Source organism: Boleophthalmus pectinirostris, unplaced genomic scaffold (genome assembly GCF_026225935.1).
Source record: "Boleophthalmus pectinirostris isolate CB_2022bp ecotype Guang Dong unplaced genomic scaffold, ASM2622593v1 HiC_scaffold_3, whole genome shotgun sequence".
NCBI lineage: Eukaryota > Metazoa > Chordata > Actinopteri > Gobiiformes > Gobiidae > Boleophthalmus > Boleophthalmus pectinirostris.
In genome coordinates, this window is record NW_026571299.1 from 7,985,609 (window position 1) to 8,004,463 (window position 18,855).

Consider the following 18,855-nt stretch of genomic DNA (forward strand, 5'->3'; position numbering starts at 1 on the left):
TGACCTTCTCGTATCCTGGGCAGCACTCGTAGGTGATCACGCTGGAACAGAAGAGACACCAGGGTTAGAATACTTTTAGTACTACACACTACAGGCTCTATTCCACCTTGTGATGTCATGTGGTGATACAGGAAGTGCTCCACTGTGTTTTTAAACTCCACAGACTTTCACTAGAATCATTTGGATCATTTCAGTCTTAGGATTTTTCTCCACAAACAACAAACTCTCTCGTCTGATTCTGCATAAAAACTGCCAACCCTGTAGTTTTGATCTGCACAAACATGTTGAGAAATGTCCCTGAGTGTCCGATGCCCTCCCTGCGTCTCCATAGAAACACAAAATAAGCAGATATATCCACAGTGACACGGAGGGAGCAGTGGTGCTGCGCTGAGTCAGCACCGAGTCGACTCAGAGGAAGTCCACCAGACTCATAAAGAACACACATTTACAACCTTTTCAATATGAACCAGGACTAAACCAGGACTAAATCAGGTCTGAACCAGGACTGAAACCAGGACTGAACCAGGACTGAACCAGGACTGAACCAGGACAGAACCAGGTCTGAACCAGGACTAAACCAGGACTGAACCAGGACTGAACCAGGACTAAACCAGGACTAAACCAAGACTAAATCAGGTCTGAACCAGGACTGAACCAGGACTGAACCAGGTCTGAACCAGGACTGAACCAAGACAAAACCAGGACTAAACCAGGACTAAACCAAGACTAAATCAGGTCTGAACCAGGACTGAACCAGGACTAAACTAAGATTTAAACAGGACTAAACCAGGTCTGAGCAAATATTAAATGAAGACTAAACCAGGTATGAACCAGGACTAAACTAGGACTAAACCAGGTCTGAACCAGGACTAAACCAGGGCTAAACCAAGACTAAACCAGGTCTGAATCAGGTCAGGACTATGACTAAATCAAGGCTAAAATAGGACTAAACCAGGCCTGAACCAGGTCTGAACCAAATCACAACCAGGACTAAAACAGGATTAAACCAGGCCTGAACCAGAACTAAACAAGGACTAAACCAGGCCTGAAAAAGGACTAAACCAGGACTGAACCAGGTCTGAACCAGGACTGAACAAGGTCTGAACAAGTTCTGACCCAGGACTAAACTAGGACTAAATCAGGTCTGAGTCAGGACTAAACCAGGCCTGAACCAGGACTAAACCAGGACTGAAACAGGACTAAACAAGACTAAACCAGGACTGAACCAGGACTAAACTAGAACTAAACCAGGCCTAAGTGAAGACTAAACTAGGACTAAACTAGAACTAAACTAGGACTAAACCAGGTCTTAGTCAGGACTAAACTAGGTCCAAATCTGGATTGATCTATAACAAAGACAGGGCTGAACCAGGACTATACTAGAACTAAACCAGGCCTGAACCCGGACTTGACTAAGACTAAACCCAGACTGACACAAGAAACCGGACCAGATCAGCCTCGACCAGACCTGAATGAAGATTAAACGAGGACAGGGCAATTTTCAGGACTAATTAAGATCTAAACCAGGACTAACCAATCAGCTGTATGTTTACACAGTATACCCAAACGGACAGATCCTGGTTTAGACCTGGTTTTTCACTTATCACAGACCACAGACGTCTTCGTAAGGATCTGGTCTGGTCCCGGTCCAAAACCAACATCGTGCGCCTCTTATGGAATGTGTATGAAGTGAAATATTGCAGTAGCAGTACCAGGGGAGTACTTCGGAAGTACTTTTGTGGCTGGTGTGGAGACAGCCCGACAGACTCTGGAGGTAATTCAAATACGTACCAGCAGTCACGTCAAATACTGCGATCCTCTGGAGTACTGCAGTAACCGAAGTAACAGACTGGACGAAAACGTGAGGTACGAGTTTTCAGAATACACCAAAATCTCAAAACTCGGGCGGTTTTAGAGACTGAACTGGAGCTCGGCGGTGGAAGATGCCAGATGTGGTTCTAAAAGTACTTTTTCCGTTCATTTTTCCCACAGACTTATATTAAATATCAAAGGTTTAAAGGCATGACTCAGGCTCACCAGCTCCGTGGTGACTAGGTCCACAGTGATGACTAAGTTGTTTTCAGGCCAATAACACATTTTAAAAGTCGCAGTGTGGAATTTTCTGGAAGTGTCGCGTCCCCTGTGTGATTCTACGCAAATACAGAAGAAAGTTAAACCGTACTTTGAAACATTCTTCATGGAGATAGATGTGTTTTTGTTTGTTTGTTTGCCAGACGATTGAAGATTAAAGCCAAAAGAACAAAATTTTCGTGGCAACAGGCTGGAAAAGGCCAAGTAAGAGTCACGTTTGTGGAGATGCAAGCTCAGAGTGAAGGCCTATTCATAGATTCATTCAATGAGAACAGAAGAACTTTGGTGAGAATAAAGAGAATAAAGAATAAAGTTCAATCAATCAATCAATCAAACTTTATTTCTATAGCACCTTCCAATGACTAGGGGTGTGCAAAAATATCGGAATATCGATATATCGTATCATTTAATGAGATGATACAGTATCGATATCGTGGGCTACTGTATCGATATATCAGTAAGAGTATTTTTACGTGTGTTTTACTAAATTATTTTGTTACAGAGCTACAGTTTTGTGGCTTGTGGAGTGAAAGGAAACTCATTTATGCAACACATTTGACATTTTCACTGTTTTGAGGATTAAAATGTTTGTGTTTCATATATATATATCTATAACTTTGCACAAGAAGTGGTTTAACAAAGACTTTAGTGTCACAGCCATGATTTAGACTTTATTTTTTATTGAACTGTATCGAATCGATTTGAAATATATCATATCAAATCGAAAGCTCACTGTATCGAGATATGTATCGTATCGTGGCCTGTGTATCGAGGTATGTATCGTATCGGCAACTCCTTAATGATACCCAGCCCTACCAACGATCAAAGCCGACCAAAGTGCTGTACAACATTAAAACAAGATAAAAAACATTAAACATCAAACAAATAGGTCAACAAAGCACATTACTCCATTAAAATAAAGAGTCACAGGGCCACTAAGTGTTAAAAGCCGTTCTAAATAAGTAAGTTTTAAGTTTGGCTTTGAACAAAGGCACTTCAGGGATGGACCGTAACTCAATGGGCCAAGAGTTCCAGGGTTTTGGACCGGCCACTGCAAAAGAACGATCGACCCCACTGTTTGCACCGGGACCGGGGGACCTCCAGCAGATGTTGCCCTGCAGATCGTAGAGCTCTTCTGGGTTGATGAGGGCTCAAAATCTCACACAAGTAGGAAGGTGCAAGACCATTGAGTGTATTAAAAACAAACATCAAAATTTTAAAATGAATTTAAGTTCGTTTGGGCTCTGGCATTTTATACTTCAAAAGATGTTCTGCTGCCTTTTTTTTTTTTTTTTAGTGACCCGCCTTTTGTCTTTCGAAAACGGAATTTACGCAATACTTTTCTACACTGATTTTCGTCCGAGCCTAAAATGTCCGCAATTTCCCTCCGTGAGTTTCTTGCCATTTGTCGTCTTTAGAGTTACTGAGCGTCGTGTCGTACAGATGTTTGTATTTTCTCACCATTTTCAACTAGACTGGACTAGGTCAGGAATCGGAATACACTAGACGGTTCGCAAAAACCCCGGAAGTGCGAGTTTGGGCACCAGCCAATCAGGGAAGAGCCATACATTCTGTGTTGGCAACGACTCCCGAGATCGAGGATTTAAAGCCGGAACAAAGAGAATGTTTGGTGAATTTTATCAAGGGGAAAGACGTTATTGTCCTTCTTCCTACGGGATTTGGGAAAAGCTTAATTTACCAGTTATCCACATTTGCAGCGCATTACATACGTCACAACCAAATAGCAGTGATTGGTTAAATAAAAAAAAGTATCCACATACTGTCAAGAAAAAGAATCCTAATGCTGCGAGGTCAGACGGTTTCCACGAAGTGAAACCAGCTGATGAATTAGGCTAATTTCTCCCAGCAGTGACTCAAAACCATCCTTTTTTTTGTCTTGCTTCGCACCGGCAAGGAAGCAGATAAACCACGCCAACATAAATAACCAATCAGAGCAGAGCAATCAGAACAAACCGCAAGAACTGCCGAACAGGAGCTGGCCGAAACAAAATAACGTCATTTTGTTCGGCCAGTGCTGGGTGAATAAACAAAGTTGCTATGATCTTACGAAGTATGAATAGGCCTCAAGTATGCAGGTTTTTCAATTCCATAAAAAATGAACCAAAATGGCTTCAAAATTAAAGCTCACAATGCAACTTTTCAGGTAGAAGATCCGCCACCTAGTTGTCTCCATGGAGATGCAACAAGATGGGTTCTCGCGATATTTGTGAGTTCTCGAACTTCCGAGAATCCATCTTGAGGTGCTCCTGCTGTACAGTTTAAACCCGACCCAATCACAGGCTTCTACGGCAGAGGGAGGAGTTTCAGACGACATGACGAGAACCGAAAGAGTCAGGCCTACAAAGAGCAAAAAAAAAACATGCTGGTGTCGGCGGACGGTGACGGTGGCTCATAACCCCCTTAATGTGCAAATTTACAAACTGCTGAATTGGTTTATCAATGTCTTCCCTCACCAGCATGACTCAAATTGGACACGTCATTTTAAGAGGACTGCCCTGATTGGCTAAAAAGTCTGGTGGGCGGGCACAAACCAGGATTAAACAGGACTGAACCAAGAAAAAAACATGACTAAACCATGACTAAACTAGAGCTAAACCTGGTCTGAATCAGGACTAAAGCATGACTAAACTAGAACTAAACTAGACCTAAACTAGGACTAAACCAGGTCTGAGTGAAGACTAAACTAGGACTAAACCAGGTCTGAGTCAGGACTAAACTAGGACTAAACCAGGTCTGAGTCAGGACTAAACTAGGTCTAAATCTGGATTGATCTATAACAAAGACAGGTGTGAATCAAGATGGTACTAAACCTAAACCAGGTCTGAACCAGGACTATGTTATCTTCCCTCACCAGCACGACTCAAATTGGACACGTCATTTTAAGAGGACTGCCCTGACTGGCTAAAAAGTCTGGTGGGGGGGGAACTTCGGGGCGGTTTGTCCGCTCAGCTCGAGGCATTCTGTTGTAAGTCTCTCCGTTCTCTAAACACTTTCAGCAAAAGTCGTTCCAGATGGACAATGTGTAGAACTCAATTCAGAGTGACGCACACATCAATCTGACATGAGACCGGTTAATAAAACACATCTATTTTATCAAGATGTGTGTAAAATCCCTCAGTTGTTCAGGTAGAATCCACAGCGAAAGGAGAAATACAGTTAGTCTGGACAAAAAATTTGGTTGAAAACTTTTTCCAGTTAACAAATGACTATGACAAATTTAATTTCTCCACTTCTATTTTCCGTTAAGTAAATTACAGGTATTTTTCTTCTTAAAAACATACATTCTCATTGTCAGCGTAGTCGCCTCTCCACAGACCTGACCTGTAACTTGGCCTTGTATTGCTACTTGCTTGTTTCTTTGGAATTTGATGTGTTTAAAGGCCCCATCTCATTCAAAATAACTCTTTTCACATTGTATCTTCTGCACATAAACATGCACAATTTGGGTTTGGAACATCCATTACACAATAGTTATGAAATCTTACTGATTTCTTGGAGACAGTCACAGACCAGGAACTATGAAAGTCCGACTATCACTCATCCCCCGCCCGTCCTGAGAAAGCACAGGCTCCGCCCTCCAAACGTGACGTAGGCGACGAGTGAGCCGCCCTTCCTCCGCCATCTCAGGGAGGGAGGGGGAGACAGACATGCACCCTGATAGAGGCAGGAATAAACTTTTATTCATCATGTTGATACAGCGCGTTCAGCCGCATGTGTTGGACCCGGAATTGGACGAGGACTTTGAGGAGCACGAAGCTCAAGCACCGCGTCCACATCAGCTGAACATTACTGATTGGTTGGTTGATTGTTTAGGTGTTCATGTGGAAATTGTCGCCGATGTGGGGTGGAGGCAGTGGAGCGGGGGAGTGAGGCGGGTGCGAAGCATTTTCTGCTACGTCAAATGCGTCATAGGTGTATCTGCCGCGTCATCGTTGTAGCAGCTTTAGTTCATCGTCACGTGGGAGGGTGGCAGAAATACACTGCAATTTGTTTAAAAAAAAAAAAAAACACCAAATCAATCTAAAAAAGGCCCACACATCACTCTTAGAAGGTTGAAATCTCTGAAAAGTTGATTTTGCATGAGATGGGCCCTTTAATGTTGCACTGTAGAAAATTCCAGGCAAAGCAAAGACATCATCATGGAAACAAGCAGTTGGCGGACCTTCCACCCGACAAGTTACACAGTGCGGCTTTAACTTAGACCTATAATTTCACGTAAAAGCTGTATGAAGCTGTTTAAAGTGCTCATTTAAACTTGACTTAAATTATACGTGGCCATTAGTTACCACACAGCGAGGTTTTGCTAGTTTTCAATCTTTTTTCCCACAAAAAGTCCATGGAAAAAATGAACACGGGAATTTACCTCTGAAACCTCGTGATGGGGAGTCCCTGTAGATCCTCGTGATCACTTTAAGTCTGATGGGTGTATGGACTTCACACAAGTATTAGCTGGACACTTCCCCAGAACTAAATATGCAGAATTACTCAATGCATAACAAAAAAAAAGTGGAAAACTAGAAGAAAGTTTTAGGAATATTAAATTCCTTGAAGCCACTATGGGCCAGGTTTATCCCAAGTTGTTTAGCACCTGGTTAAGTCTTTTTTTTTTAGCGTATTTGGTCTTTAATTTTGGTTTATTTAAAGGGCCCGTATGACTATTTTCTGCAGGATTTGTGAGTTAAACATGTGCGAATGAAACAAAACACAACTCCAAGTCTGTTTTTGAGGTGGAATTAACATTATAAAACGTCTTAATGCTCACAATTTTGCGTAATACGGGCTCGTAAAGTTTTATTTCTCCCGCCTAAATCTCTGGACAGTAGCAGTATTGTGTAGTTCCCACAGTAGTCTGGTGCTGTCAGTTTTCCTCATCGCTCCTTCACGCTTCACGGCTCCTGTTTCCTCTTTTTGACAAATGTTGAACCCTGAACTTGTGCACCGTCACGACTTTAAACCCAGACGCAGATTTATGAGCGCCCCCTCTGGGCCCAAAGTGCTATGCCTTATGTCAGACATGTTTGCCAAAATCCGTCTTGGACATCATTACTCAAGCTCGGAAGAACACTCTCCTCCGCAGCCAACAGGAACCTCTCACTGTTCTCAACTGTACACTGTTTACAAATGCATCTCTTAACTTCACTTTTAAATTTTCTTTATTTTAAGGATCCCGTATACGCTATTTTTTCCTGTTTTCTCATCACAAACAGATCTGGAGTTGTGTTTCGTTCCATTCACACGTGTTGAAGTTAAGTTTGAATTCTCTCAAACAGAAAATTCGGTATTCCACGTTGTGATGTCATGTGGTAGTCGGTGTTGGGAAGGTGACTTTTAAAATGTATTCCCCTACAGATTACAGATTACATACCCCAAAATGCAGTTTGTAACGTAATCCATTCAATTACTTAAAGTGAGTAACGTAATCTGAATACTTTGGATTACTTGATTTGCTGTAGAGAAGCAAAGACGAGGAAATCTTAACAAGATGTTTTGTCTGATAACCCTAACCCTAATGAAAAGCCCAGACTTTATTTAACCAAATAAAAAATATTATTGATTGAAGATGAGGAGACATGTCCGCAGACATGTCCGCACAGCATGGTTTAGGCCTGTTAAATCCTGTTAAATTCTGTTTTAGTCCTTGTTTTATTCCTGATTTACTCCTGGTTTAGTCCTGGTTTAGTCCTATTTTAGTCCTGGTTTTAGTCCTGTTTTAGTCCTGTTTTTGTCCTGATTTTAGTCCTGATTTAGTCCTGGTTTAGTCCTGGTTTAATCCTATTTTAGTCCTGGTTTTAGTCCTGGTTTTAGTTCTGTTTTAGAATGTTCCGCTCTGCTTCAGAGTGTTCAGCGCACTTCAGTGGTTTGACAAGCACTAAACTGCTACAGTATAAAAGATGCACCAATATTTCTTAAAAACGTTGGGTAGTGAGGAGTGTCATGTGACATTAGTGGGGACTTTGGTGACTTTTGGCGACTTTTGGCATTTGTTTAATTTTCAATAGCATCTACAAGTGGAAAAAAGTGATCCATGGTTTGGGATCACTTTTATCTAATTCCACCAAAAAAGGTCAACTATTTTCTTATTTACAGCTGCTATTTATGTTGCTCTTTACATATAATTTTAAATCATCATCATTATTGTTGTTGTTGTTGGGTACGGTGTCGCTCTGCACACAAGTATTGTCTTACACTAACAATATTTCATCGACGCTGAGACCCCTGTGTGCCAATGGTTAAATTTGTCCACTAGAGGTCAGTGTTTCTCCGAGGCCTCAGACACGTCGAACCATTTGAGACAATATTGCAACTGAGGTGTCAGTGCTTCACGAGGCTCCATTCGCACATCATTATTACCATTCTACATGTATCATTTAGATGCCTAACTTTGTTCACTAATAAATGGATAATGTTTATGTTTTATAGGCATCTAACTGTTCCTCATCTAAGGCTGCGTTCAGACTGCAGCCTGAAGTGACCCAAATCCGATTTTTTGGCCCCTATGTGACCTGTATCTGATCTTTTAATGACAGTCTGAACGACACAGATCAGATTTTTTCAAATGTGGCCCAGGACACTTGGATATGTGGTCCTAAACCGATACATATCTGATCTTTTGACATGCGACTTCAGTGTGAACGGCCAAAGCGCATTCATCCACCTACACGTTATCAACAAGCCACAAACGTCACTATTCTGCGCTGAAGTAGGCGAAAATTGTTAATGAACTCCATGTCACTGAAGCGAAGCACATCACCACTCACCACTCTTGGCTACGTCTCCACATCCACACGTTCCTTTCAACAGACGTCGCTGCCGCTGCCCCACAAAACACCACGACCAAAAACCTCGTCCTTCTCCTTCTCAATCTCCTCCTTAAAACAAGTAAGTTGTTCATGTTCTGGCTCCGGTACGAGAGGAACTTTAAAATCTCCAGGTGCTCAATGCTCACATCAATGTTTGGACAACTTCTGTAAACACAGAGCACGCTCGCTGCGGTTGACGTCGTCGTGTCTCCAGTGCACATGCGGGACACTTTTGGGCCGTTTAATGTTCACATTCGAGATCACATACAAGTCACATTTAATTGGAAATGTGAACGACCTCGCAAAATCATCATCGGATTTCACAAAAAAATCTGATTTGAGCGTTAAGCCTTGCAGTCTGAACGTAACCTAAGACTCGCCGTGGCTCTTATACAGTATAAGCTCAATTTCTTGTGACCGCTTAAATGTGGAGCTCTCTGGCATTTTGCGTTTTGTAAAAATAGCTCACTGGAGGAAGAAGGTTGGAGACCCCTGCACTAGACAAACGTACCGCGCTATAGGGGCCGATCCACACTTGGGTGCAGTTCTGATATCCTAGTGTCACTCCATACACCTTCACTAGAATCATTTGGATCATTTCTGACCTGGAATTTCCAGTCTCTACTGAACTAAAGGTAAAAGGAGCTGTTAACATGAAAACTTTATGGCATCACAAGGAGCATTTTGAGCTTTGGAGATGTAGACAGACAAATAATAAAGGATTACTCAAGTGAGAACGAAACAAAACACAACTCCCGGTCTGTTTTTCATGAGGTAACAGCATTATAACATGATTTAAAGCTCACAAGAGGCTATTTTGCGTAACATATAGACAGTGTTGGGGAGTAACAGATTACATGTACCGGCATTACGTAAGCAGAGTACAAATTATGAGTAACTGTATTCAGTTACAGTTACTGTTTCAGTGAGTGGTAATTGGATTACAGTTACTTTGTTGAAATAAATGGATTACACGGCGGTCTGTTCCGGTTTTCACATTTTGAGCTAAACCAGGACTAAAACCAGGACTAAACTAGGATTAAATCCAGGAACAAAACCAGGACTAAACCAGGTCTAACCCAGGACTAAACCGGGATTAAACCAGGAGTAAAACCAGGACTAAAACCAGGACCAAAACCAGGACTAAACCAGGACTAAACCAGTTCTAAACAGGACTAAACTTGGAGTAAAATCTGGTCTAAACAATATGACACCTAACAGTAGGTGGACATTATTTAAAGCAGCAGTGATCTCATATAAAAATCAGTTCCCTTTCAATAATATTTTTAATATGCTTAAGGAAAGACTGGACTTTTTATTGTCTATTAGCACATAAAACATCTCATATTAAGATTTCCTCATCTTTGCTTCTCTACAACAAACAAAAGCCTCTTCATGGAGACTTGGGCTCAACAGCCAATTTGAAGAGAAAAAACAAGAATCTTCAGGATGTGGTTGCTTCATTCATGTAGTTTTAAAAAGCATGACAATATCAAATAATCCAAAGTAATCAGATTATGTTACTCACTTTAAGTAATTTAATGGATTACATTACAAACTACATTTTGAGGTATGTAATCTGTAATCTGTAGGGGAATACATTTTAAAAGTCACCTTCCCAACCCTGCATATAGGACCTTAAAAACAAATTTCAAATCTAATCCAAAAGTTTTGAAAGTGAACGAGACAAGGGTGCCATTTATCCCCTTTAGTATTTAATGTAACTTTTGAAACCAGTTGCTTAGTTGATTAGCAAATCTATTTCAATTAAAGGCGCTGCAGCTCCCCGATTTGTACCGATTTAAAAATGTGAAAAAAAGAACTGAACCCATTATATATTTTATTTTAAGCAGTTTGCAGTGATCCAAAGTTATTCCTCACTTACCTTATGAATTCAGAGCATCCAAATTATTCACCACGATGAGTTTATAAGCACTTTTTAGAACTCAGAGCACAGTTTTTCGAGTTACGGTAAAGCAAACAACAACTAGCATGCAAACACACTTCCTAATTAGTCGCAGAAAGCACACAGAGGACTTAATTTGACCCTAAGACTTGCTTATACAATATAATCTGTCCTGACAAGAGACACATTTTCCTTAAATACATGGAAAAGAAATCTAGTAATGGGCCTTGAACGCTTTTATTTGAGAATTCCAACCACTTTATTATGATTTCCAGAAAAAAAAAAATTAAATATTGTGAAAAAGATCCAAATATTTGCTTGGTTCCACGGTGAACAGTAGTGCATTATCACTGTCTTCCAGCCTGAACTCACACGGTTTTCCCATCACAGCTGGATAATAGAGCTTTTGTTTTGGACACATGTGTTTTACAGGACCCCCGCTAAGGCCCACGCTACAGCTGCTAACACCATTAAAGGGGAGTATTACACTTCTATGGGGTAATAACTGCCAGCACATAACGTATTTACATCACCGTGGTAACCTTTTATGGTTCTGGAAATATATGTTCGCCAAAAACGACGTATTAACATGTTTTATAAGTTTCACTTTCGTTTTTGACCTTCTGAATATCACTCCCTTTGCTCTGAGTACTAAGTCACCCCCCTTTCAGAGCGCTAATAAAACGACTGCACATCGCGTCAGGTTTGTGAAGTTGTTGTGTACAGTTTTGTCTCATATTTTTGTATATTTATGGAAAATTGTCGTGTGGGAGCATGGAGGACCGAGTACAGAATCTTAAATCGAACCGTAAAGGAGGTTTGAATAGGCCCGGGAGAGATCTCTAGATTGCTCAAACATAAATGGATGACTCTAAAACTTCTTCAGGCAAGTTTTTGATGTGGGAACAACATTATAACATGGTAGAAAGCAAAAAAATTATATAATATTCCCTCTTTACAACTAACTGCAAGATATTACGGGTACTCATATAACTACAACTTCTACTTCTACTAATACTTCTTCCACCCGAACTACTTCTAGTCAGGCTGGTGCCACCTAATGCCTCCGCTCAATTTCATTTCTGTCCAGTGACTAGGTCAGGAATCAGAATACACTAGACGGTTTGCAAGAACCCCAGAAGTTGTGGCCCCGACCTGCGTCTATCAGACTGCATACGCTGTCAAATACAAACTTCATACTTTTCATGGCACCTTTAATATGCAAGTTCATCTCGCAGAAACGACAATGATCGTTGACAGACATTTTCACTCTCTGCTTTGTTTGCTGTTGTGCCAGCAATTACTTAGACACCACTGAGCGTTCTGGCACATTACATACGTCACAACCAAACAGCAACGATTGGTTAAATAAAAAAGTACCAGCCTACCGACGAGCGAACGAATCCTAAGGTATGCTGACTAAAGTGAAACCGGCTGATGAATCAGGCTAAACTACTTCTGCCACTATTACTAATACTGCAGTAATTAGAACTACTACTACAGCTGCTACTTGAAACATTATAAAATGGGTAGAGTATTTGTACACAAGTAAGAGTAAAGTTACTCAAGTAGACAAGTTATTCAGGTAATTTTTTTTTTAAAGTATCTTGGAAAACTACTGTTCAAGTGAGAGTTGACTTAAAGGTGCACTGTGTAACTTTTTGGTTGGGGGTGTGTCATCCATCAACTTCTTGTTTCTATGGATATGTCATTGCTCTGCCTGAAATGTTCCACAGTATGACTTTTAACAACTCTATCTTGCATTTATTCAGTTACAGGTGACTTTATTACGGAAGCCGAGAGGGGTCACAACAAACGCAAACGCCGCAACAAATACAAATGCGACAACACAACAAAAAGCCACAACACACCAAAAAAAGCCACAGCGGAAATGACCGCGGGACTCTATTTTAATGCAAACACAGCAACAAATACAAACGCCACAACACAAACGCAAATGCCACAACACATTAAAAAGCCACAACACATTAAAAAGCCACAACAGAAGTGAACGCGGGACTCTATTTTCCGACGGACTGATCAAGCGGCAAGTGAAGAAGAAGAACTACAACATGAAACGAATAATGATAAAACAATAAATTACTTTTATTTACGTTTCCAACTTCTCCGTTCCTTTACTTTTCACACTGTAGTTCCTCTTCTTCACTTGCCGCTTGATCGGTCGGTCGGAAAATAGAGTCCTGTGGTCACTTCCGTTGTGGCTTTTTAATGTGTTGTGGCTTTTTGATGTGTTGTGGCTTTTTAATGTGTTGTGGCATTTGCGTTTGTGTTGCGGCGTTTGTATTTGTTGCGGCGTTTGCATTAAAAGAGAGTCCCGCGGTCATTTCCGTTGTGGCTTTTTTTGGTTTGTTGTGGCTTTTTATTGTGTTGTCGCATTTGTATTTGTTGCGGCATTTGCATTTTTTGTGACCCCTCTCGGCTTCCGTATTTTATAGCTCAAAAACACCCAGAAAAACAGACATTCTGACTGTGATCAGGGTCGCATGTCCACAGATTTGTAACTTGGTCCAGTTTGGTCTCCATGAAGACAGAAAGGTTTAATGCCGTACTGTGAAACATTCCAAGCAAAGCAGTAACTCCACGAAGAAAAGCATTTGGCGGATCCTCCACCAGAAAATTTACACAATGCGCCTTCACTGTTGGGAGGTAATATCTGATTTATAACTTGAAGCACAAAATCTGTTTCTGTTTTTCAAAGGACAGACGCAAAAATGTGACAAACTAAATCATAACTGAACGAGCGATACAAGAAACACAAACATTCAAATCATTTCATATTGTCGACATAAAACTTCTGTCACTTTGGATTTACTCAAAGTGGGAAGAGGAAGCACAACTTTTAATCAGGTAAGAGTACTTCAATAAAAATCAATTAGGAGCCAAAACCAGTAACAAAAACGTACAATTTAATTAAAAAGTTTCTCAAGTAAATCAGCATTAGTTGGATCTTGTCGTAGCCACAATAAACGTCAGTGCAAATCTTTCCACAAGGACGTTTCAATTGGATTTTAAACCCAAACTTAGGAGCTGCGTGTTGTTTTGACTTCCTTGACGTTTCAGACAGAAGGCATAAAAACCACATTGCACAAACGGAATGTACAGCACCAATATGGCCGTCATGATTAAACCAGATGTGGAGCCATCGCAAGAGCCGGTCGGGGGGGGGGGGGGGGGACGGCTGTGGGAATACTCACAAACACCGAGGAAGTGCTGAGAGGAGCAGAGGAACCATCAAAACACAAGCGCTCGTAAATTATGTAAGAAGGATCAACACGGCCTCCGCAGCGTCCACGGTCACACGACGATAAAACCCTCCGAGCCTGGACCAGAACCAAACCAGGACTGGACCGGGTCTGGGGCGGTTAAAGGGTCTGAGCCTGATTTACTGTGTTCTTCGCAAGATAAACGCTCTTTACTCCATGAATTTGGGGTAAAAACTGATGGATAAAAGTTAAAAATTGAGATCTGTGTACCATTTGTTCTTTTGAATTTCAATTAAGAATGAAAAACAATAAAATGAGAAAACAGTTTGTTATTTCATTATTCTGTATTAGTAGCAAATAAAAAAATCTAATTTTGAACTCTATTAAATTTATTTCAAGTAACACCAATCAAAAAACTATTAACTATTTTATTCTCTCTGGTTTATTTGCCCTGTAATTTATGCTGCTTAGTGCTCATTTATCGCCTCGCTGCTTCTTGTTTCTTGCCATGGAGTTCAACAATGACTTTCAAAGACGTCTCTGTAAAAGAAGACAACATGATTGTCCACAAAAGTGCAACAAAACAAATTTTATAGTGTTATTGAGAGGTCTGCACAAATCTATCTCTGTTAATATCGACATCATGAAATCGATTTTTAATTTTAATTGTAGAATCAATCTGAGTGAACAAGTTTCATCCATGACCACAACATTAGTTTTGTTCAGTAGTTCACTAATGCTTGTTGTTGTTCTCCTTTAAGTTTTCGTCTTTCTTACCTTGATAGTTGTGGATAAATTCTTCATGTTAGAATGTTTATCTTTTGTGGATCTTGTTGGTTGAAGATTTGGTGATGGGGCAGATTTATGAACACCAAATCTACAGCGAGGCACTTCCGGCCGTTGTGAAAAAAGGTTTATGAAAGAGCGACACAAACACATTTTAGAAGAGATTTGAGACAAATACGGAAACAACTGCCTGACACTTTCCCAGACACGTGACTCTCAGGTTCTCACGGTGTAATTTAAGAGTGACGTATAAATAAATAGTGGGTGAGATTTGAGAATTGAAAGGAAACAACTACCTGGCGCAGTATCAGACACTGGATTCAGTCATGGCGCAACTAAAGCGTGACACAAACAAACAGTGGCAGAGAATTGAGGCTGTAATGAAACAATTGCCTGACAATATCCCAAACACGTGATTCTCTGTCTTGGTGAAATTAGAGAGTGACACATAAACAAATAGTGGGCAAGAGTTGAGAATTATAAGGAAACAAATGCCTGGCGCTTTCCCAGACAGTAGTTTCTGTGTCATGGTGGATCACAGGGACAGAAAAGACTAAATCTCCAGTGCTCCAGCTCAGTCTGCTTTCTCCTCATCTACTAGGGCTGTGCAAAAAGTATTGAAATATTGATATATCGTATTGTTTAAACAACTATTTTCTTCATTATTTGTCTACAAAACCAAAATGAAAAGAACAAATAATGATTTGTTTTTTCAGTTTTAGATTTTGTGTTTTAATAAATAATGGAAAAAAATGGATAACAGCCATTTCCGTGACTTAAACGCCGATGACGGACTTTTGCGCTGCATACGGACAGAACCAGGACTGAGCCAGGGCTGATTCTAGGACTGAAGCAGGTCTAAACCAGGACTAAATCATGACTGAACCAGGACTGAACCAAGACTGAACCAGGACTTACACCAGGACTGAACCAAGACTTAACTAGGACTGAACCAGGACTTAACCAGGACTGATTCTAGGACTGAAGCAGGTCTAAACCAGGACTAAACCAGGACTAAATCATGACTGAACCAGGACTGAACCAAGACTGAACCAAGACTAAACCAGGACTTACACCAGGACTGAACCAAGACTTAACTAGGACTGAACCAGGACTGATTCTAGGACTGAAGCAGGTCTAAACCAGGACTGAACCAGGACTAAACCAGGACTGAACCAGGACTGATCTCAGCGCTGCACCAGGACTGAATTAGTACTAATACAGGACTAAACTAGGCCTAAACTGTCAGATGACCGTCTCTCTCTCTTTCTCTCAAGTCCAAAATTAGACTTGGCTCAGACCTAGTTTAGACTTTGTTTAGTCCTAGTTCAGTTCTGGTTTAGGCATGGTTTAGTTCTCTTTCAGTCCTGGTTCAGTCTTGGTTTAGTCCTGTTTAAGTCCTGGTTGAGTCCCAGTTTAGTCCTGGTTCAGTCCTGTTTTAGTCCTGTTTTAGTTCTGGTTCAGTCCTAGTTTAGTCCTGGTTCAGTCCTGGTTTAGACCTGTTGTAGTCCTGGTTCAGTCCTGGTTCAGTCCCGGTTTAGTCCTGGAGTCCTGGTTTAGTCCTGGTTCAGTCCTGGTTTAGTCCTGGTTTAGTCCTGTTTTAGTCCTGGTTCAGTCCTGGTTTAGACCTGTTGTAGTCCTGGTTCAGTCCCGGTTTAGTCCTGGTTTAGACCTGTTTTAATCCTGTTTTAATCCTGGTTTAGTCCGTAGGCAGCCCAAAGTCCAACATCACAGTTTAAGTCCCGGAAATGTGAAATGGTTGTTATCTTTTTTTTATTTTTTTATTTTAGTTTTGGAGACAATGAAGAAAATAGTTGTTTTATTTGGTTTCTTATTTTTTATTTTATTTTGAAAAACGAATGAACAAATGATACGCAGATTGATACTCTATATTTGAATCTAAAGCTCACTGTACCGTGGCCTAAGTATCTACATATGTATCGTAACGCCAACTTCATAATCATTCCCAGCCCTACTGTCTACGAATGGAGCACTGTACATCAAAATCTTACAACTATATGCGCTCCTGTCCAATAATAATAATATGATACAGCACTTTCTTGGACACTCAGAGACGTTTTAACTTCATTCACTCAACACACTCGGTGGTACTGAGCTTCTTTTGTAATCACAGTCGCCCAGGAGCAGACTGGAGGAAGTGAGGCTGCCAATCTGCACCATCAGGAATCACTTAACGCACAGATCACGCTCGTGCTAGACAACGTGGAAGAAGTGTCTTGCCTGAGGACACCACAACACTTTCCCAACAGTTTTTAGAACAAGATTACACTGACGACGTGCTGTGGCCGCAGTCTGGATTCTCAAGTTTAGTCCAGTATGAGTCCTGAGAGTGTAACTAGAGACGTGAAAAGGTCAAATGAGGGACCAAGTTATGGCGTCAAAATACATACAACACGCATTCGGGCGTATTGTTTTATTTCACGCGCGTAGATATTAACTGCGAGCGAGCAAATTATCTCTGCGCTCGAGGTAAAATCTGTGACCTGCGCGCAAAACAACCACTGGAGGCACCCTCGAAAAGACAACGAGCTGTCTCGAAGTTGATTTCTGCTCGCGCGAGATTCATTTCTCCTCTCTCAAAGTTGTTTTCTGAACCCACCTATCATTTGTTCATTCGTTTTTCAAAATAAAACCAAAAATAAGTAAATGATTTTCTTCATTATTTGTCTCATGAACTAAAATGAAAAAACATAACAATTTGTTTTTTCAGTTTTCGATTTTGTGTTTAAATGAATAATGGAAAAAAAAAAAGGATAATGGCTGTTTCCCGTTTCAGTGACTTAAACTGCAATGCCGGACTTTTGCACCAAGGCCAGGATTGAGCCTTGGACCAGACCGGGACCAGACCGGGACCAGACCAGGACCAGACCATAATCATTCAAGCCCATAATGAGTGTTTTCGATAATTATAATAATAATGCATCAGTTTTATATAACGCTTTTTTGGACACTCAAAGATGCTTTACAGAGCATTATCTGCTAATCTGCGCCGTCAGTCCCTCCAACCACCACCAACACTCACGCACACACCACTTTCATACTAGGCAATGTGGGTGAAGTGTCTTGCCTAAGGACACAACAACAGTTTTTGTGACTGGCGCCCTCCTGTGGCACCTGATTTTCCCAGTGTCTCCCATCCAAGTCCTGACCAGGCCCGGCCCTGCTGAGCTTCTGAGATCTGACGGGATCAGGTTTTGACAAGTTGATATGGCCACACACACATTTTCACACCTCTGGCCCTGACCTTGCTCCCCCCATTGTTCTCTTTGTTTTAAGTTTGAGGATGGAGTTGTAGATGGGAGACAGCAGATTTCTGTTGAAGGAAGCATTGTCTTTCCTAACAAAAATAGTCTCTAACTCCCCTCTCAAACCAGTTCTTTTCTCTGGCTCAGATCTGTACCTCACTGTGCTCAAAAAAATGGCCCTAACAAACATAATCTATAAACAAGTAGCTGTGTTAGTTTCAGAGTAGTTTCAGTGTAGTTAGCTCCTCCCTTCAGGCAGATATAAGACAGTGTCCACCAGCGTCTGACCTGAACTGTCCAGTCCAGTTGACTTGTAATTTGGTCTAGTCTGGTCTCCATGAAGGTTTAACACCATACTGTGAGAGATTTCAGACAAAGCAATAACATCTCCATGGAGAAAAGTTTTTGACAGACCCTCCACGCAAACAAAAGCGTACAAAATGCACCTTTAAGACAGAAAGTACTAGTCAGGCTGGTGCCACCTAGTGCCTCCGCTCAATTTAATCTCTCTCCAGCGATTAGGTCAGGAATCAGAATACACTAGACGTTTTGCAAGAACCCCAGAAGTTGTAGACCGCACATCAGTCAATCAGTGAAGAGCTGTGAAACCATGACGTCAAACTCACCGCGCCAGTCTGTGTGCCTTTTGTGGCACAACACAACAATAAACAAAGCGTCGAGATGGATGTAGACGAAGACAGACATTCTGTGTTGGCAACGATTCCCGAGATCGAGGATTTAAAGCCGGGACAAAGAGAATG

The 18,855-nt window shown here is 41.1% G+C and overlaps 1 protein-coding gene across 2 annotated transcripts in view; it reads right to left on the bottom strand.

Moving 5' to 3' along the window:
- Positions 1-18,855, bottom strand: part of tgfbi (transforming growth factor, beta-induced) — a 124,616-nt gene that overhangs the window by 52,886 nt on the left and 52,875 nt on the right. For both annotated transcript variants that reach the window (XM_055160113.1, XM_055160112.1), the window contains exon 5: positions 1-41. This exon is cut by the window's left edge and continues 24 nt beyond it. In XM_055160113.1, coding sequence (XP_055016088.1) covers positions 1-41 — 41 coding nt within the window. The remainder of the gene's footprint in view (positions 42-18,855) is intronic.